The following is a 22235-nucleotide window of genomic DNA, read 5'->3' as shown; positions in this document are numbered from 1 at the left end:
GCCCTGTGAAGTGGTTATTTTCACCATTTTACGTATGAGGACACTGCGGCATAGATAGGTCACACAGGGCCATTGGGCTCAGAGATAACGATTCCCATTCAGCCCTGTCTGACTTTAAAGGCTTGTAATTGTGCTTCTCTGTATGGATAATTATTTTATATAATTATAACTATATATAATTATATATAAATTATATATTTATATATATAATTATTTTAAATGGCTCAAGTGTTTTACAAGCCATTCGTTTAATTAATGAATTCAACATTCATTAAGTGCCTAGAATCATCTTCAAAGCTGGCAACGTCTTCTCTGTTTATTCACAAGAAAGTGAAGGTTTAGCTGGGACAGAAAGGGGCCTGCCTGCCTCTCGCTGTGGGCAGGCAGGGGCTGATGAGGCAGCCTCTGGGCTTCGGGCTTATTTCTCGAGAGGTGCCCCAATGCCTCCTTCTCTGAAATGAGCAGCCTTCTCCACTCAGGGCCCATTGGGTGTCTGCCGGTTGTGAATTTGCTGTCTCCTGGGGCTTTCCTCAGCCTTAACATCACATATGCTGCAGGGGATGGGAGGCTTTCTCTGCAGCGTGTTCCTCGTTCTGGCCAGGGCTCTCTGCCAGTGGCTTGTGAGTCAGCAGGCTAAAGGGCAAAGTGAATGCTTACTGCTATGGACTGAATATCTATGCCCCCCAAATCCGTATGCTAATGCCCTGACGTCCAGTGTGATGACATTTGGAGGGGAGGCCTTTGGGACGTCATTAGGTTTAAACGAGATCATGAGGGTGGGGACCCCGTGATGGGACTAGAGCTCTTATGAGAAAAAGAGGGAGCAGAGCTCTCTCTCTGCCACTTGAGGACATAGAGAGAAGGCAACTGTCGACAAGCCAGGAGGAGGGCCCGCAACAGGAACTGGACCTGCTGGCACCTTGATCTTGGACTTCCCAGTCCTCAGAACTATGAGAAATACATGTCTGTTGTTATGGTATTCTGTTATAGCAGCTCGAGCGGACTAAGCCCCTACTGTCCCCACGTTCCTGAAGGGGTAGGCCTTTGCTTTGACCTGAGGCATCAGGGTGACCCACGGGGTCCACGGAAAGGCAGACAATGGTGCAAAGAAAAGTAATAAACCCAAGGGATCATAAGCTACATAAAAAATGAGATGCACAGAAATGTCCTTACCAAACTGAGCAGGGAGATAGTTATCAGCTCAATAATAGACGGAGAGGATTTGTTGAGCATTTACTATTTCTAAGCAGTTTGCATGCACGGTCTCCTTCTGACAACAACCGTACGGGAAGCTACCATTCCCGTCCTCCTCCCCAGGTTATAGATAAGGAAACTGAGGCTCAGAGAGCAGAGGAACTTTCCCAAGATCACAGGGCTGGTGACGGTTGGAACTACCATTGTGATCAGGCCTGACTCAAGATTCTGAGTCCTTAACACTAAGCCAGGCTACATAAGATCAGTACCTTAGAATAAAAAACCAATCCAAGACACACCTCCTGAAGTCAAGAGGCCAGCCAGTGATCTGAGAACCACAAAAGACAGAAACGGTAAGTGGCATATTCTGAATGCCTACCACCTGCCAGGCGCATCCTACGTTCTTTACACGGACGAGTTCACTCAGTCCTCAGCACCGCCTTTGGAGGTAGTCGTATCAGCATCACCATCTCCATTTGACACGTGAGAAAACCGAGACTGAGAGATTGGTTTACCAGATAAAATATAGGATGCCAGTGAAATTTCAATTGCAGATAAACAATGAATAAATGTTTAGAATAAGCATGTCCCCAATACTGTAGGCATATTTGTTGCTTATCTGCAGTTGATTTAACTGGGTATCCTTCATTGTTATTTGCTAAATCTGGCAACTGGGCGGGGAGGGGAAGTAACTTGCAAGGTCCCAGAAGGAGAATGTGGTAAAGCTGAGAGTGGAAGCCGGGCAATCTGACTTCAGGGTCTACAATCTTACAGTAAAACCACACTGCCCCTCAGGGCTAGATTGGAACTAGGGGGAACTCGGGTGTCATGGAATCAACTCCATGCAGGGACAGGCACCCAGCTAATGGAAGCAAGTTTGCCAGGAGCAGGCTCATGGCGGGAGGGCTGCCTTCCCAGCAGCTGACTTGGCCACACACCCAGGTGTTTGGGTAAGGAGACAGGGACAGGTTGGAGCTGGGGCTCTGCAGTGGGACGGCCCTTGTTTCCTACCCTGCTCTGCACTTATTAGCTGGCTCTCGTTGGGCGAGCTGCAAACCCCCTCAAAGTCCCAGAGTCCTCACCTGGACCCTCAAGTGTGACTGTTTCTCCTCATCTGCTTTTGTGTCCCTCTCCCTCATTAGTCTGTGAGCTCCTTGGGGTTATGGACTGGGCTTGTCATATAGGTGATTATGTGCAGCAAGCAGTAGGGGCTCAAGAAATGCTCGACCTTTATGAGTTGGCCAAGCCCGGAAGGAACTTTGGAAAAAAGACAGCAGGAATGTGAGAGTATACAGAGTCCTTCATGTGTTGTCCTAAACTGAATGCTTTAACAATTTATGAAAACAACTTGTTCGGGTTTAAAATAAAAAGTTTAAAGTAAAAGTGTACATTTCTTTCCTGCTTCTCAAATCACTTTCTATCACCTCAGGTCCCCATCAGGCAAAAAAAGATGGTAAAGAAGGTCTGTGAGGGCGCGGGGGCGGAGCCGCTGGAGCTGGAGCCGCTGGAGTGGGAGCCGCCGAAGCCGGTTTGGGGTCACTCATTCTGGGGAAGGCAGATGCCATGTCATTGAAGACATCCAAGCAGCTTCACAGAGAGCTCCACAAGGGACCAGTGACAACTTCTACCTGAATGACAGATACATTTGAGAACTGCTGCTAACTTCTTAAACCCCTTCCTACTCTCAGATAAGGTGTCAGAAAAGGATGCGCATAATGAAGGATGTGAGCAAGAATGCAGAACTGTGAACTGAAATATTTGGGAACAGATATTGGATAAGGAAGCTGTTTGGCATCCAAAAACAGAAGTTTCTCCCAAACAGGATATTGGAAAAGGAAGGACTTCCCAGAAGGTGAAGTCAAGAGTCATGAAGAACAATAGACTATGAAGCTACCTCCAGGAGACAAAATTGAAGATTGGTTAAACACAGTTCCTTACACTCAGATGCTTTCCTAGAACACACCAGTCAGAAATGACCTCTTGATCTACGCATGGAACAACTCCTACAGAGCATCTACTGAATGCTGGCAGAAGACCTCAGACCTCCCAAAAGGCAAGAAACCCCCCACGTACCTGGGTAGGGCAAAAGAAAAAACTAAACAGAGACAAAAGGATAGGGACGGGTCCTGCACCAGCGGGAGAGAGCTGTGAAGGAGGAAAAGTGTCCACACACTAGGAAGCCCCTTCGCGGGTGGAGGCTTCGGGAGGCGGAGTGGGGGAGCTTGGGAGCCGCGGAGGAGAGCACAGCAACAGGGCTGCGGAGGGCAAAGCAGACAGATTCCAGCGCAGAGGATCGGGCCGACCGGAACTCGCCAGCCGAGAGGCTTGTCTGCTCGCCCGCCGGGGCGGGCGGGACTGGGAGCTGAGGCTCCGGCTTTTGTTGGAGCGCCGGGAGAGGACTGAGGTTGGCGGCGTGAACACAGCCTGCAGGGCGTTGGTGCGCCGCGGCTGGCCGGGAGAGAGTCCGGGGAGAAGTCTGGAACTGCCGAAGAGGCAAGAGACTTTTACGTCCCTCTTTGTTTCCTGGTGCACGAGGAGAGGGGATTAAGAACGCTGCTTGAGAGAGCTCCGGGGACGGGCGCGAGCCGCGGCTAAAAGTGCGGAGCCCAGAGACAGACATGAGACGCTAGGGCCGCTGCTGCCGCCACCGGGAGGCCTGTGTGCGAACACAGGTCACTAGCCACACGCCCTTCCGGGGAGCCTGTGCAGCCCGCCACTGCCAGGGTCCCGGGATCCAGGGACAACTCCCCCGGGAGAACGCACAGGCGCGCCTCAGGCTGCAACTTCTCGCCGGCCTCTGCCGCCGCAGGCCCGCCCCACACTCCGTGCCCCTCCCTACCCCCCCGGGCCTGAGTGAGCCAGAGCCCCCGAATCAGCGGCTCCTTTAACCCCGTCCTGTCTGAGCAAAGAACAGACGCCCTCCGGCGACCTACACGCACAGGCGGGGCCAAATCCAAAGCTGAGCCCCTGGGAACTGTGAGAACAAAGAAGAGAAAGGGAAATCTCTCCCAGCAGCCTCAGAAGCAGCGGATTAAAGCTCCACAATCAACTTGATATACCCTGCATCTGTGGAATACCTGAATAGACAACGAATCATCCCAAATTAAGGAGCCCTGTGGATGAAAGGCTCTTGGTGCTGCAGCCAGGAGTCAGTGCTGTGCCTCTGAGGTGGGAGAGCCAACTTCAGGACACTGATCCACAAGAGACCTCCCAGCTGCACATAATATCAAACAGCAAAAATTTCCGAGAGATCTCCATCTCAACGCCAGCACCCAGCTTCACTCAACGACCAGCAAGCTACAGTGCTGGACATCCTATGCCAAACAACTAGCAAGACAGGAACACAACCCCACCCATTAGCAGAGAGGCGGCCCAAAATCATAATAAGTCTACAGACACCCCAAAACACACCACCAGACGTGGACCTGCCCACCAGAAAGACAAGATCTAGCCTCATCCACCAGAACACAGGCACTAGTACCCTCCACCAGGAAGCCTACACAACCCACTGAACCAACCTTAGCCACTGGGGACAGACACAAAAAACAACAGGAACTACGAACCTTCAGCCTGCAAAAAAGGAGACCCCAAACACAGTAAGATAAGCAAAATGAAAAGACAGAAAAACACACAGCAGATGAAGGAGCAAGATAAAAACCCATCAGACCTAACAAATGAAGAGGAAATAGGCAGTCTACCTGAAAAAGAATTCAGAATAATGATAGTAAGGTTGATCCGAAATCTTGGAGATAGAATGGACAATAGAATGGACAAAATGCAAGAATCAGTTAACAAGGACCTAGAAGAACTAAAGATGAAACAAGCAACGATGAACAACACAATAAATGAAATTAAAAGTACTCTAGATGGGATCAATAGCAGAATAACTGAGGCAGAAGAACGGATAAGTGACCTGGAAGATAAAATAGTGGAAATAACTACTGCAGAGCAGAATAAAGAAAAAAGAATGAAAAGAACTGAGGACAGTCTCAGAGACCTCTGGGACAACATTAAACGTACCAACATTCGAATTATAGGGGTTCCAGAAGAAGAAGAGAAAAAGAAAGGGACTGAGAAAATATTTGAAGAGATTATAGTTGAAAACTTCCCTAATATGGGAAAGGAAATAGTTAATCAAGTCCAGGAAGCACAGAGAGTCCCATACAGGATAAATCCAAGGAGAAATACGCCAAGACACATATTAATCAAACTGTCAAAAATTAAATACAAAGAAAACATATTAAAAGCAGCAAGGGAAAAACAACAAATAACACACAAGGGAATCCCCATAAGGTTAACAGCTGATCTTTCAGCAGAAACTCTGCAAGCCAGAAGGGAGTGGCAGGACATATTGAAAGTGTTGAAGGAGAAAAACCTGCAACCAAGATTACTCTACCCAGCAAGGATCTCATTCAGATTTGATGGAGAAATTAAAACCTTTAGAGACAAGCAAAAGCTGAGAGAGTTCAGCACCACCAAACCAGCTCTACAACAACTGCTAAAGGAACTTCTCTAGGCAAGAAACACAAAAGAAGGAAAAGACCTACAATAACAAACCCAAAACAATTAAGAAAATGGGAATGGGAACACACATATCGATAATTACCTTAAATGTAAATGGACTAAATGCTCCCACCAAAAGACACAGATTGGCTGAATGGATACAAAAACAAGACCCATATATTTGCTGTCTACAAGAGACCCACTTCAGACCTAGAGACACATACAGACTGAAAGTAAGGGGATGGAAAAAGGTATTTCATGCAAATGGAAACCAAAAGAAAGCTGGAGTAGCAATTCTCATATCAGACAAAATAGACTTTAAAACAAAGACTATTAGAAGAGACAAAGAAGGACACTACATAATGATCAAGGGATCGATCCAAGAGGAAGATATAACAATTGTAAATATTTATGCACCCAACATAGGTGCACCTCAATACATAAGGCAAATACTGACAACCATAAAAGGGGAAATCGACAGTAACACATTCATAGTAGGGGACTTTAACACCCCACTTTCACCCATGGACAGATCATCCAAAATGAAAATAAATAAGGAAACACAAGCTTTAAATGATACATTAAATGAGATGGAGTTAATTGATATTTATAGGACATTCCATCCAAAAACAACAGAATACACATTTTTCTCAAGTGCTCATGGAACATTCTCCAGGATAGATCATATCTTGGGTCACAAATCAAGCCTTGGTAAATTTAAGAAAATTGAAATTGTATCAAGTATCTTTTCCGACCACAACGCTATGAGACTCGATATCAATCACAGGAGAAGATCTGTAAAAAATACAAACACATGGAGGCTAAACAATACACTACTTAATAACGAAGTGATCACTGAAGAAATCAAAGAGGAAATCAAAAAATACCTAGAAACAAATGACAATGGAGACACAACGACTCAAAATCTATGGGATGCAGCAAAAGCAGTTCTAAGAGGGAAGTTTATAGCAATACAATCCTACTTAAGAAACAGGAAACATCTCGAATAAACAACCTAACCTTGCACCTAAAGCAATTAGAGAAAGAAGAACAAAAAAACCCCAAAGTTAGCAGGAGGAAAGAAATCATAAAAATCAGATCAGAAATAAATGAAAAAGAAATGAAGGAAACGATAGCAAAGATCAGTAAAACTAAAAGCTGGTTCTTTGAAAGGATAAATAAAATTGATAAACCATTAGCCAGACTCATCAAGAAAAAAAGGGAGAAGACTCAAATCAATAGAATTAGAAATGAAAAAGGAGAAGTAACAACTGACACTGCAGAAATACAAAAGATCATGAGAGATTACTACAAGCAACTCTATGCCAATAAAATGGACAACCTGGAAGAAATGGACAAATTCTTAGAAAGGCACAACCTGCCAAGACTGAATCAGGAAGAAATAGAAAATATGAACAGACCAATCACAAGCACTGAAATTGAAACTGTGATTAAAAATCTTCCAACAAGCAAAAGCCCAGGACCAGATGGCTTCACAGGCGAATTCTATCAAACATTTAGAGAAGAGCTATCACCTATCCTTCTCAGACTCTTCCAAAATATAGCAGAGGGAGGAACACTCCCCAACTCATTCTACGAGGCCACCATCACCCTGATACCAAAACCAGACAAGGATGTCACAAAGAAAGAAAACTACAGGCCAATATCACTGATGAACATAGATGCAAAGATCCTCAACAAAATACTAGCAAACAGAATCCAACAGCACATTAAACGGATCATACACCATGATCAAGTGGGGTTTATTCCAGGAATGCAGGGATTCTTCAATATACGCAAATCAATCAACGTGATACACCATATTAACAAATTGAAGGAGAAAAACCATATGATCATCTCAACAGATGCAGAGAAAGCTTTTGACAAAATTCAACACCCATTTATGATAAAAACCCTGCAGAAAGTAGGCATAGAGGGAACTTTCCTCAACATAATAAAGGCCATATATGACAAACCCACAGCCAACATCGTCCTCAATGGTGAAAAACTGAAAGCATTTCCACTAAGATCAGGAACAAGACAAGGTTGCCCACTCTCACCACTCTTATTCAACATAGTTTTGGAAGTTTTAGCCACAGCAATCAGAGAAGAAAAGGAAATAAAAGGAATCCAAATCGGAAAAGAAGAAGTAAAGCTGTCACTGTTTGCAGATGACATGATACTATACATACAGAACCCTAAAGATGCTACCAGAAAACTACTAGAGCTAACCAATGAATTTGGTAAAGTAGCAGGATACAAAATTAATGCACAGAAATCTCTGGCATTCCTATACACTAATGATGAAAAATCTGAAAGTGAAATCAAGAAAACACTCCCATTTACCATTGCAACAAAAAGAATAAAATACCTAGGAATAAACCTACCTAAGGAGACAAAAGACCTGTATGCAGAAAATTATAGGACACTGATGAAAGAAATTAAAAATGATACAAATATATGGAGAGATATACCATGTTCTTGGATTGGAAGAATCAACATTGTGAAAATGACTCTACTGCCCAAAGCAATCTACAGATTCAATGCAATCCCTATGAAACTACCACTGGCATTTTTCACAGAACTAGAACAAAAAATCTCACAATTTGTATGGAAACACAAAAGACCCCGAATAGCCAAAGCAATTTTGAGAACGAAAAATGGAGCTGGAGGAATCAGGCTCCCTGACTTCAGACTATACTACAAAGCTACAGTAATCAAGACAGTATGGTACTGGCACAAAAACAGAAATATAGATCAATGGAACAGGATAGAAAGCCCAGAGATAAACCCACGCACATATGGTCACCTTATCTTTGACAAAGGAGGCAGAAATGTACAGTGGAGAAAGGACAGCCTATTCAATAAGTGGTGCTGGGAAAATTGGACAGCTACATGTAAAAGTATGAGATTAGATCACTCCCTAACACCATACACAAAAATAAGCTCAAAATGGATTAAAGACCTAAATGTAAGGCCAGAAACTATCAAACTCTTAGAGGAAAACATAGGCAGAACACTCTATGACATAAATCACAGCAAGATCCTTTTTGACCCACCTCCTAGAGAAATGGAAATAAAAACAAAAGTAAACAAATGGGACCTAATGAAACTTAAAAGCTTTTGCGCAGCAAAGGAAACCATAAAGAAGACCAAAAGACAACCCTCAGAATGGGAGAAAATATTTGCAAATGAAGCAACTGACAAAGGATTAATCTCCAAAATTTATAAGCAGCTCATGCAGCTTAATAACAAAAGAACAAACAACCCAATCCAAAAATGGGCAGAAGACCTAAATAGACATTTCTCCAAAGAAGATATACAGAGTGCCAACAAACACATGAAAGAATGCTCAACATCACTAATCATTAGAGAAATGCAAATCAAAACTACAATGAGATATCATCTCACACCAGTCAGAATGGCCATCATCAAAAAATCTAGAAACAATAAATGCTGGAGAGGGTGTGGAGAAAAGGGAACCCTCTTACACTGTTGGTGGGAATGTAAATTGATACAGCCACTGTGGAGAACAGTATGGAGCTTCCTTAAAAAGCTACAAATAGAACTACCATATGACCCAGCAATCCCACTACTGGGCATATACCCTGAGAAAACCATAATTCAAAAAGAGCCATGTACCAAAATGTTCATTGCAGCTCTATTTACAATAGCCCAGAGATGGAAACAACCTAAGTGTCCATCATCGGATGAATGGATAAAGAAGATGTGGCACATATATACAATGGAGTATTACTCAGCCATAAAAAGAGACGAAATTGAGCTATTTGTAATGAGGTGGATAGACCTAGAGTCTGTCATACAGAGTGAAGTAAGTCAGAAAGAGAGAGACAAATACCGTATGCTAACACATATATATGGAATTTAAGAAAAAAAAAATGTCATGAAAAACCTAGGGGTGAAACAGGAATAAAGACACAGACTTACTAGAGAATGGACTTGAGGCTATGGGGAGGGGGAAGGGTAAACGGTGACAAAGCAATAAAGAGGCATGGACATGTATACACTACCAAACGTAAGGTAGATAGCTAGTGGGAAGCGGCCGCATAGCACAGGGAGATCAGCTCGGTGCTGTGTGACCGCCTGGAGGGGTGGGATAGGGAGGGTGGGAGGGAGGGTGATGCAAGCGGGAAGAGATATGGGAACATATGTATATATATAACTGATTCATTTTGTTGTGAAGCTGAAACTAACATACCATTATAAAGCAATTATGCTCCAATAAAGATGTTTAAAAAAAAAAAAAAGATGGTAAAAACTGACATTCTCAGCAACCACACTTGAAAGAGCTCTTCCAGAATCTGTTCGAAGGGCACGTTTCTAAGGCCTGGTGGAGGGCTCAAGCGGCTGATAAGGCTGTTTTCAATAATTATCACATTTCCCTTTGGTCACTGCTACTCTGGGGGTCTCTTGCATCGTGACTTTGCTCACGCAGGAGGCTTACCCCTGACAAGCTGTCAGCAAATCATCAGCTGTTCTGTTCCTTTAAAGGCAGATAATGAACTTCCTGGCCAGGAAGAGGCCAGGGACCTCCCTGTAACTTTATCTCCCAGGAACTCCAGAAGTGGCTACTAGTGTCTCCACCTTTGTTTCAAAGCCTGGTGCACAGTGCTAGGCAGAGACTATGTCCTGGTTTTTAAAAATCGTAAATATTCCATTGATAGCTCTGGTTGGAACTGTCTGCCTGGGAAACTGTTGTGAAAATAGGTTCCTCACGTGAACTCAGCATTATTTATGCCTCACAGACTGGTTTCAAATCCACGTAGTCCATTTTCTGCAACCCAGGCAGTGAACGGCAGGGAACATACAAGAGGAAAGAAAAAGAGGTCTGGAAATGCAAATAACATGATGCAAAAAAATAAATGTGCATAATTTGATGACACTGGCCTCACAGAGCATCAAGACCATTTTTCTCTGAAATAATCAGACTGCTTTGGCCAAAATCAAGTTTCTGTGTAACCCTCTGCCCACATTCTTTTTCCATTACTCTGAGTTTTTGCACAGATCTGTTACCGTTCACCATGGGATAATAAAGAACTGGGATGTTCAAATTTTAAAAAAGTATTTCCTCTGAAACAGAATATTGGTTGTTCAAATGTGATTTAAGTTTCAAGCTTAAAAATACGTTTCTCTGCTAATAACACACATATGAGACTCCCATATGCAGATCTGACAAAGCTGTAGAAGTTTCAATGAGGGAAAAGCAAGTTAAACCTGAGTAGAAACACCTTCCTTACATCAGGATGACATATTTTTTCCTCAGGTGAGAATTCATGCCTTATTCCTAACTTTAGAAGATAACTAATTTTTTTCATTGTGCTTCTCTTTGTTTTCTAAGTTTTCGGAATTGATCGTCGAGTTTTCTGGTTTTGAATAAGGTACTATTAAAATAATTTAAAAAGTAACCCAGGGCTTCCCTGGTGGCGCAGTGGTTGAGAGTCCGCCTGCCGATTCAGGGGACGCGGGTTCATTCCCCGGTCCGGGAGGATCCCACATGCCGCGGAGCGGCTGGGCCCGTGAGCCATGGCCGCTGGGCCTGGGCGTCCGGAGCCTGTGCTCCGCAACGGGAGAGGCCACAACAGTGAGAGGCCCGCGTACTGGAAAGAAAAAAAAAATAAAAATAAATAACCCAGAGGTGTTAAGTGTGAATGTCTTTGTCAGTGCGTCAGAAAGGAAGTGGGTTCTGCCCTTGACTTGGAAAGAAGGCTATTCCAGAGCTTGTGCTTCCTCAAAAAGAAAGATGAACATACGTCAGCAGCTCCAAAATGGGCTTATCCTTGCAGAAATGTACAGCGATAGCCAAGATCTCACTTGTCATCACCACAGAGTGGGAGACGTGAAATACGTGGCAGAGTAGAGCATTGATCTCTTTCCTGAGCCAAAGGAAGGAAGTCTTTTGAGACATTTAGTATGTTTGGGAGATGAAGATAAAGGGAAGTGCCCTTTTGCCCCAATGAGAGGACAGCCTTGGTTTTCGCGTTTTGCTTCTCTGGCCTCGAGACCTATCACAAGGAAAGACCTGAACATTCAAGGAACCCTGCAGACTCCTTTGACTGTAGGGGTGAGTAGTGCACAATTTTTGCATAGCCCAGAGCGATGCATGAAACCCACTGAAGATCCTGAATCCTGTTGGCTGCGCCTATTTTTTCGAGTAACCCACTGTTTAAGAAGGGCTCAGGGAAAGGGAGTCACTTTATTCGCCTCTCATGATCAGAGGTCTGTTTTGATTGTGATTCGCTCATTCATTTATTCATAAAATGTCTACAGAGTGCCTTCTTTATGTTATAGACTCCGCTAAGTACTTTCCTCTATATTGAGGTTTTAAAATCCCTCCTAGAGTTTTGTAGAGTAGGACTTTTTACCCGCATTTGACAGCTCAGGAGACTTGGAGAAGCAGCAAGTCATTCTGTCATTCACTACGCTGGATGTGCTCACTTTCATTACTGCATCTTAGACAAAGCCTTTTCTTGTCTACGGTGTGTCTAATTAACTTAAGATCACATTAGTTTCCATGGGTTAGAAAGAGAAAAGCAAATAAAAAATTCAATTTTATTCTGATGACTATATGAACTGGATGTGACCATGACCCTATCTGATGCTAAAAAAGTTCGTGAACTCTGGGTTAATCGCTTGATTCTGATGTGACAAATGCTTTGAAACATAAAGTGCCCGTGTGCTGGGGTGAAACAGAGCAGAGTGGTTAACACAGAAGGGCCAGGGTATCCTAAACCCCAAAACCTTGACCTTTCCAGGGTAAGGAGCATAATCCAGACATTGACTGGGAAGGCTGAAGGGACCTACCAATCGAAAGAGAAACTGCAATGCTCAACATCGCTCATCATCAGGGAAATGCAAATCAAAACCACAATGAGATGTCACCTCACACCTGCCAGAACGGCTATCACCAAAAAAACACAGATAACAAATGTTGGCGAGGATGTGGTGAAAAGGAAACCTTCGTACACTGTTGGTGGGGATGTAAATTTGTGTAGCCACTGTGGAAAACTGTATGGAGGTTCCTCAAAAAAAATAAAAACAGAACTACCATATGATCCAGCGACTCCACCCCTGGGTATATGTCTGGGAAAAACAAAAACACTAATTCGAAAAAGACATGCACCCCAATATTCATAGCAGCATTATTTACAATTACCAAGATATGAAAGCAATCTAAGTATCCGTCAACAGACGACTGCATAAAGAAGATGAGGTGTATATATATATATACACACACACACACACACACACACACACACACACACACTGGAATATGACTCAGCCATAAAAAAAGAATGAAATTTTGCCATTTGCAACAACATGGATGAACTTGGAGGGTATTATGCTCAGCAAAATAAGTCAGACAGAGAAAAACAAATACTGTAAGATATCACTTATATGTGGAGTCTAAAAAATACAACAAACTAGTGAATATAAGCAACCTCACAGATATAGAGAATAAACTAGTGGTTACCAGTGGGGGAAAAGAAAGGGGGGAGGGGCAATACTGGGGTAGCAGATTCAGAGGTACAAACTATTAGGTATAAAATAAGTTACAATTATTGTACAACACAGGGAACATAGCCAGTATTTTATAACTCTAAGTGGAGTGTAACCTTTAAAGATTGTGAATCACTATATTGTATACCTGTAACATATAATATTGTACAGCAGCTATACCTCAATTTAAAAAAATGGGGGGCCTCCCGGGTGGCGCAGTAGTTAAGAATCCGCCTGCCAGTGCAGGGGACACAGGTTTGAGCCCTGGTCTGGGAAGATCCCACATGCTGTGGAGCAACTAAGCCCATGTGCCACAACTACGGAGCCTGTGCTCTAGAGCCCACGAGCCACAACTACTGAGCCCAAGCGCCACATCTACTGAAGCCCACGCACTCTAGAGCCTGTGTTCTGCAACAAGAGAAGCCACCGCGACGAGAAGCCCGCACACCGCAACGAAGAGTAGCCCCCGCTCGCTGCGACTAGAGAAAGCCCACGCACAGCAACGAAGACCCAACACAGCCAAAAATAATAAATAAATAAAAATAAAAAAATTTATATAAAAAATAATAAAAAAATTAAAAAATGGGAAAAAATAAAATACAAAATACAGAACAAAAGAGAAATTAGAAACACGTTGGGGACTCTACCTCTCTCTTTTTCTTTTTTTAAGACAAGTTCTGCTCCAGGCAGTGGGACAGAGTAGAAAGAGAGCAGGCTTTGGTGCCAGGAAGCCCTGAACTTGAACTTGCTTCACTTACCAGCCCGAAGGAGACAGAGATCATCTTTAAATCAGATTCCTCATAGGAAAAATGGGGATAAAAAAGTCTAACTTAAAGTTTAGCTTTAAGAATGAAATGATTATATAGGCCAACTACTTCTCTATTACCTAATGTCAGCAATATGGAGTAAATGGATACTATTATTCATTTAATCATTAGTTAAGAAAATAGGAGGAAACATTATGCATATAATGTGGGCTCAACTATTTAGAAGCCATATGGAAAAAGAAAAACACCAAGGAAATAAGCCAAACTACTTATAGTTTTCTATGTGCGGCAGAATACAGGTCACTATTTTTTCTTTCTTTAAACCTTTCTAAACTTTACAAGCTGTGTACAATTTGCTTATGTTATTTCAACGAGAAAAACAAAGCAAAAGAGAAGTAATCTCTCCCTTTAAGTATTTAGATCCTTAAGGAGATGTTTTCATTACATCTTAGAAGATGGAAAACAAATGGTAAATTCATGATTAAAACGCCTGATTTTTACTATCACTCCTGCCCCAAAAGGGATCTCACGTAATTTGCACGTCATATCAGGGACTTAGTCACTACTTGAGTGTTAACATCTTTAATCAGGATAGAAGTTCAATTTCAGCTGACAGATGCTATGCTTGACCAGAGGAGTCTAACTATACCATTGACTCAGGTTTGATTAGTGGTTTTTCTTACAATGGAACCTGACCTTTACAGAGTTTGATATTGCATCCTAAGACAAAGTTTTAGAAGAGTTAATGATTATCTTGGTTGCTAAACAATAACTACAGTCTTTGAGGTATTGTAATCAAATATTTTCTTAAAGAAAATTGTATTGAGGTTATAATAGCCCAGCAGTCTTACTTCCTCTCTATGGTCAATAATCTTTTTTATAGAAATGGATATCCTTTCAATTGTCCCCTTTTCTGACTTGTAAAGGAATTGTCTTAAAGAGAGATCTCTAAATGGAGGAAAGCAGATATCGATATAAAAGCTGACAGGGCTAGAAAGATTTTCTACATATAGACGGAAATGGAAATTTCTAGAAAAAGATGCTAACATTCTCTTTTATCAGGCTTCCTTCCTCTTGATTTTCTGTAAAACGAGACATTGAGAACCAAATACCATCAAAGGAAAGTGTTGTGACACTTACCCATGCAGTCTGGGCCCCAGTGGCCTGGACAGCACTGAGGCTGGAGATAGTCCTTCCTACAGATATGGCGGCATCCAGGGAGAGACAGCGAGTATGTTCTGACCTCAAAGGTGTACCTTGGAGGGTAAAGAGAGGACATTAACCCATAATTAGGGCAACACAGTGAACTCTGGGCAGCGAGATTTCCATAGATTTTTATTTAGGCCTTTATACTTGCCTGTATTTTAAAATATGTAGATTGAGCACATTTTGCTTCCTAGGTAAAATAAAGCATGATCATGATTCATCTTTAATTGTAAGAAACGTGAAAAAATCAGGGAAGGATGAAAGTAAGGGTGAGATATCTAAAATGTTAGAAGTGAGGTTAGTAGATGAAAGAAATGATGCTAGGTTCTAGGCACATACTAGAGGTGGGCTTCAGACTTGTCACTGAGTGTCCTAGCAGCCAATGCAAGAAGGGAAAGATCAAGAGTTTTGTGATGCACAGTACCTGGGGATTTAAAATAAACTGACCATTCAGGATTTGCACATGTTTTGCATATACCATAGATAGAAAATTTCTGAGAGGTGTTGTAATGTAGTGAGCAAAATTTGCCACCATTTTCTTGCTATAATCGTGAGTTCCTTAGAACCGTTTTTGTACCACCAGCTGAGGAACAGTTCTGGAATAGCTAGTCTACAGAGGTTAAATGCTTGTCTATTTACAGGGATCTCTGTATGGATGACTTATTCTAGGACTTGACTTCAGTATATCTAGAGCCATGAATATCATTTCTTACTATGGGGCTGTTAAGAATAGTGTGATGGTGAGTTCAAGGTTGTGCTCCTAAACCAGTCCCTGGAATGTAGCTGATTCACCAAAGAGCTACTGGCTTTATGGGCAGTTGAGTTGGAGATAGAGTTGATGATTTCTTTGAAAGGTTGAGCATATTGGCAGGGACATCTCTTCACAAAGAAAGGGACAGGGGGAGCCCAAGAGAGAACCAAACTGTCCCCTCAAGAACAAGTCCTGGCATAGAAAACAAACCTATGGTTACCAAAGGGGAAAGTGGGAGGGGGGAGGATAAATTAGGAGTTTGGGATTAACAGATACACACTACTATATATAAAATAGATAAATAATAAGGACCTACTGTATAACACAGGGAACTGTATTCAGTATCTTGTAATAAACGATAAGGGAAAAGAATATGAAAAAGAATATATATATATGTATATTTATAATTGAATCACTTTGCTGTACACCTGAAACTAACACAACATTGGAGTTCAACTACAATTTAAAAAATTTATATAAAAACACCAGTCTTGGGTTTGTTTCAGCATAGCTGAATGACAGATCAAAGTTCTCAATTCTGAAACAGACAGCCTGAATGCAATAATCTTATCTGCTGTGTGTGTGGGAAGTGGGGGGAAGGTGGGGTGGGATACACAACCAAATACGCACTTTGGCCGTGAAAATAAAAAATCAGTATAAAGAGTTCTCAGTAAAGTCCCCATATAATTTTAACCTTGAACCCCAAAGCTTTCTGATGTACTTTCTCAGGGGATCTGGTTACAAATGTATGCCCACTTTGGTAACTAAGTGGTTAACTGCTGTGTATGCTTGCTAATTCCAGGCCAGGTAATGTTGGGAAATGTCTATTAAAAATGATGACTTGGGGTTTTAGGCTATAGCACAGTCGCATTAAGCAAATGTGAATTTAAAACAGTGTGATCTCACAGTGTTAATGGTTTCATTTTACACAAAATTCTTCTAATTCTTCACCCCTGAATTAAAAACAAACTCATTGAGTACTAATTTTTGAATTAGTAGACTGAGTAAATTAAAATTTGTGTTTGCATTTGAGCTGCATGGCTGCATCCACGAGCTGGCAGGCAGAACTGCTTGTCATCCTTTGCAAGGATTAACCTTGAATTATGAGAGCTTTGAATCATAAGAGGGCTTCAAAAATGCTACACTCACATACAATGCAAGAAAGCTGTAATTCCTTTGTCTCCCTTCTTTGGGTTCTAATTAGTATCAGGGTGCATAGCTAGTTTGTAAGATGACTATCAGACCCAAGGCTTTTAACATGTTCTGACTAGAACCTTTTCCAAAGGAAACAAACCCCAGATTTTCAAAATAAAGAAGGGCAAGATGAAGGCAGAATATTTTGGTGCAATTTTGTATGAAAACATGAATTGTAATATATTTTTTAGACTCAAGGTCATAGTTGTAAGTTACTTAAGTTTGGGTTCAATATAACCTTAGAGTAAGAGAAAATCATGGAAATGCTTCGTAGTTTTTTTTTTTTTTTTTTCCCGGTACGCGGGCCTCTCACTGTTGTGGCCTCTCCCGTTGCGGAGCACAGGCTCCGGACGCGCAGGCTCAGTGGCCATGGCTCACGGGCCCAGCCGCTCCGCGGCATGTGGGATCCTCCTGGACTACGGCACGAACCCGTATCCCCTACATCGGCAGGCGGACTCTCAACCACTGCCCCACCAGGGAAGCCCGCTTCGTAGTTTTTGAATTGGGAGGTTTCAATTTGGATTCACAATCCTTTGAGTTCCAAGACTCCAGCACACATATTTTCTCATAATGGGTACCTGCAATCTCGGATCCCTATGGTGCCATTGGTAATCTTGGTGTAACCATCTGGGCATTTCATTCCAAAGTTGAATGAGCAGGATCGGCACTCAGTCCTAATTGTAAGGCGAGACTTCTTATCACATCTTTTTGCCTGTGAAAACATTACAAAAAAAATCAAGTCCCATTAGCAGAGCCTGGGTTGACCAATCTTCTCCATTAGCTTCATGTAAATGAAACGACAGGGATGGCAATGAGGTTGATTGGTAATGACTGGTGGGTCTTTCCCTCTTATCTGCAAGGAGTGTTGGAATCAACAAGCAATGTCTACCACGGCTGTGGGCAAGGGAAGGTGCTGCTTATACCACCCACTTGCCATAACTGATCTCAAGTCTGGAGTCTAGCAAAGTAGAGCAATGTCGCTATTTACACATATCCAAATGCGAAACCGGAAGTATACGGCAGGGTACACTTTTCAAATGGGAAATTGTAAGCAGGTTATTCAAGATCAATTGATCACAGATCAATAGGTCTCAAGAATATTCTTTCAGCATTGATTCCATAGGAATAGTCTAGTTTGGGTGCTAAATGCTGTGAAGCATACAGTTCCTGCTCCAAAGATGTTTGCAATCTTTTGATGATAATCCAGCTAGAACGTGGGTTACGTAAGAGCAGAGATCTTTTCCTGTCTTGTTCTCTGCTGTACCTTAAGCACCTAGAGCAGCATCTAGCACATAGTAGTGTTTAGTAAATATTTGACTTTTTTTTTAATAGATCTTTATTGGAGTTAATTGCTTCACAATACTGTGTTAGTTTCTGTTGTACAACAAAGTGAGTCAGCCATATGCATACATATGTCCCCACATCCCCTCCCTCTTGCGTCTCCCTCCCACCCTCCCTGTCCCACCCCTCTAGATCATCGCAAAGCACGGAGCTGATCTCCCTGTGCTATGCGGCTGCTTCCCACTAGCTAACTACTTTACATTTGGTAGTGTATATATGTTGATGCTACTCTCACTTCGCCCCAGTTTCCCCCTCCCACCCCGTGTCCTCAAGTCCATTCTCTATGTCTACAACTTTAATTCCTGCCCTGCAGCTAGGTTCATCAGTGCCCCCCCTTTTTTTTTTAGATTCCATATATATGCATTAGCATGTCGTATTTGTTTTTCTCTTTCTTACTTACTTCACCCTGTATGACAGACTCTAGGTCCACCCACCTCATTACAAATAGCTCAATTTCGTTTCTTTTTAGGGCTGAGTAATATTCCATTGTATATATGTGCCACATCTTCTTGGTCCATTCGTCTGTCAATGGACATCTGAATGAATGACTTGTGGGAAATCACAGACACACTAGAAATAATCACTTGGCAACATCAGGTGGCAGAGAATTCACTGTTAAAATGAATGACACAGATACTCTTTGGCCTCGTCTTCAGGATCCCTTGTGCACGATCCTGTTGCTGATCCTTCATGGATATGATCCTCTTTCTCAAGTTTCCTTCATCTCCCCATCAAGCTTAAGAAGCAGCAGCTTTGTAGGATGAAGAGACACTGAACTTGAGGCTCAGAAGACCTAAGTTTAGAATCAACTTTTGTATGTTGCTAAGCATACAGTCTTGAATGAATTCCTTACTTTTTGCCATCATCTGTAAAGGGGGGATATGAATAACCACCCTGCAGGTTACTGAGACCTGAGTGATATAACACGTGCAAATCACCTAGTCCAGTATCTAGAATATCATAGGCCATAAATGCTTGTTCCTGTGACATTTCTGTTCTTACCTGTGTTTGGCTTGTTGCCTCTCCTCATCGGAGTGTTCTTTCCCCTCCCCTTGGCTATCCACACCTCAACACCCCGTGTAACACCACGTCCACAAAACCACACTCATTTCTCTTCCTTTTCTCGACTTCTCCCTATGGCTGGACAGTGGAGCACATTCTGTTGTCTTTCTCTCCACTTAAAAACCCCTTGCTGGAGAGGTCCACTTCTCCTAATTCTTTGTCATCCCACAGCTTATCCCCTGGGCCCAGCATTAGGTTACGGGTGGTGGGAAAATAACTACTTCTAAGTTCATTGAAATACGTAAAGGCTGCCTAAGAAGAAAGCTTACATTTACAGGGCAATATATGGTTATGCACACTTCCAAAGGCATCATCTTATTTGATCTTGACCACCCTAAAGACAAGTAGGGGAGGTATCATCATCCTCATTTTAGTGGGGAGAAAACTGAGGTGGGGGTAGGTCCAGTGACTTGCCCAAGGTCACACTGTCAGTTAGTGGCCTTATGATTCCTTGATCAGTCATTGCTCTTCCCCATACTGTACAGTGGTGTATAGAAAACAAAATCTGTTTTTACTGGCAGCTTTCATTTGGTGATCATTATGAACCAAAACAACACTAGAATGTTCTTTGTGAAATAATAAAAGCCGCTCTTAGATATTGTTTGAATTGATTCCCTTTAATGGTTAGGGCATACCTACACTTCTTTTAAGTAGGATTTTCTTTACATTAGGGTTTCCCATTTGGACAAGTTTATGGGGTGACAGTACTTTCTCTTTTCTTAGTAAGCCAGAATACTCTCTCTTCGAGGAACCCCTCGATCTTCAGACTGTCCTTTTCCAATGGAAAGGCTCATTCTCTCTCTCACACAGTCCCGTCTAAAAAGTAAACTCAGCTTTAAAATCAGTCAAGGCCTGACTTGTATACTAAAGCAAGCACTCCACAATGATGATGATGGTGGTGACGTGGATGATAATGACTGCTGTCTGTGGAGCAATGATGGGGAGAAACTGAGGCTTAGAGGGACCAAGTAACATGCTCAGGGTTCAACAGCTAGTAAGCCATGGAGCAGTGACTGGTCCTCAAATAGCTGTTAAACAAAGAGAAGCCCCAGTTCAAACGTGCCCCTATCTAACCTCATAGCTGGAGCACTTAACCCTTATGCCATCTTCCAATGTTTCAGTGAAAAACCTCATCAGAGTATAGCCAACTGGAGTAAAACTGGTGTTGATAAAAATGTGTCTGGCACAAAACAGATTCACAGATACAGGGAACAGAATCGTGGTTGCGAAGGGGGTGGGGGGATAGGGGAGGGATGGACTGGGAGCCTGGGGTTGGCAGATGCAAACTATTCTATGGAGAATGGATAAATCACAAGGTCCTACTGTACGGCACAGAGACCTATGCTCAGTATCTTGTGATAAACCATAATGGAAAGGAATATGAAAGAAGAGTGTATATGTATGTAAAACTAATTGCCTGGCACAGATGCAGAATCATGGTTATGTTTTATTATTAATAGAGCAGAAATCCTATCTCGTGAAATACATTTTAAATAAATCACTCAGATTGCCTCTCACATACCTCCGCTTTATTTACTTTTAGTTTTGTCTGTGCAGCATGCAGGATCTTAGTTCCCCACCCAGGGATTGAACCCATGCCCCCTGCTGTGGAAGCATGGAGTCCTAACCACTGGACTGCCAGGAGAGTCCCTCCCATACCCTCCTTTAGCCTGGACTTGCTGCAGAACTGGTATTGAACCTGCTATAGGATGACAGCTCACGCGAGCCTGCTGGGCAGGCAGGAGTGCTGGCGTCATCCACAAGGACTGGCCATTCGACTGCCCTGGGTACTTCTGCTCAACTCGCGGTAGGTAGATGGATGGATTCCCGGCACATTTGGTGACACTGTGTTTCTCCATCAGTTATCACCCAACCTGGAATTCCCCAGAGCTCCTCTCTACTCAGCTCTCTACAGCCATTGTTATTTTCTACATTCAGAATGATGCAATGGGAGGTATTCAGTAAAGCAGACTGACAAAAAGGATAGCAAAATCCACAATAGATAGAGGGATGTTAGCACTTAAATCAGAGATCCCAACAATGGCATTTTGACGCAGGAATAGAACTGGGTTCGCACCCCTTCAGACAGATCCCCATTAGAATCCTATTCTCCACAAGCTTTCTATTTTGTGAAGTCCAGATAGTACCATTTACCTAGGACAACGTAGGAAAGCAAAAAAGTTTATGTACACAATCGTGAACGTAAACATATTTTAAAAAAACGCAAGTTTCATCTTACCTGCTCTGCAGTCTCAGGCAGGGAACAGAGAGTTTGTGCCGCCAATCCAAGAAAAAGAAGTATTAAAATTTGTAGCATGGTGAGGAAATATTTGCTTCTTCTCCACGTCAGGCACCTGTCAGGACTATTTAGCTACATTAACTTAGTCTGATGAACGCCCAGTGAATTCTTTCTCATTTCAGTGTTTGCTTTTAAATCTCTTCCTCTCCTTTTCCTGGATTGAAACAGATGATCTGTGAGAACTGCCTCTAGACAGGAAAAATGGCCAATCTAGAGGTCGTGGTGAAATCGGCCACTCTCAACTGTATACACGTCTGGCTCAATGACAGGATATCCTCGAGGCGCTGAGGCAGAGACATGGACCGGAATTTTGGGTGCCTTATGAAACTCCCAAGAAAAAGCTCCTGCCTCCTATTGCCCTGCCCATCCGCCTCTGGTCCTGCCTACTTCTGGCCCCAGG

At 42.7% G+C, this 22235-nt stretch overlaps 1 protein-coding gene across 1 annotated transcript in view; it reads right to left on the bottom strand.

Annotated features, from left to right (window-relative positions):
* STAB2 (stabilin 2) overlaps positions 1 to 21853 on the bottom strand; it is a 166039-nt gene extending 144186 nt beyond the window's left edge. Inside the window, exons 1-3 of the mRNA XM_067697744.1 lie at positions 21776 to 21853; positions 17712 to 17845; positions 15123 to 15238 (exon numbers count right to left, since the gene is read on the bottom strand). Coding sequence (XP_067553845.1) covers positions 15123 to 15238; positions 17712 to 17845; positions 21776 to 21853 — 328 coding nt within the window. The remainder of the gene's footprint in view (positions 1 to 15122; positions 15239 to 17711; positions 17846 to 21775) is intronic.
* Between the last annotated feature and the right edge of the window lie 382 nt (positions 21854 to 22235).

The sequence above is a fragment of the Pseudorca crassidens genome, chromosome 11 (genome assembly GCF_039906515.1).
Source record: "Pseudorca crassidens isolate mPseCra1 chromosome 11, mPseCra1.hap1, whole genome shotgun sequence".
Classification (NCBI taxonomy): Eukaryota; Metazoa; Chordata; class Mammalia; order Artiodactyla; family Delphinidae; genus Pseudorca; species Pseudorca crassidens.
Note: the sequence above shows the minus strand (reverse complement) of the source record. Positions and strands in the feature narration are given on the sequence as shown.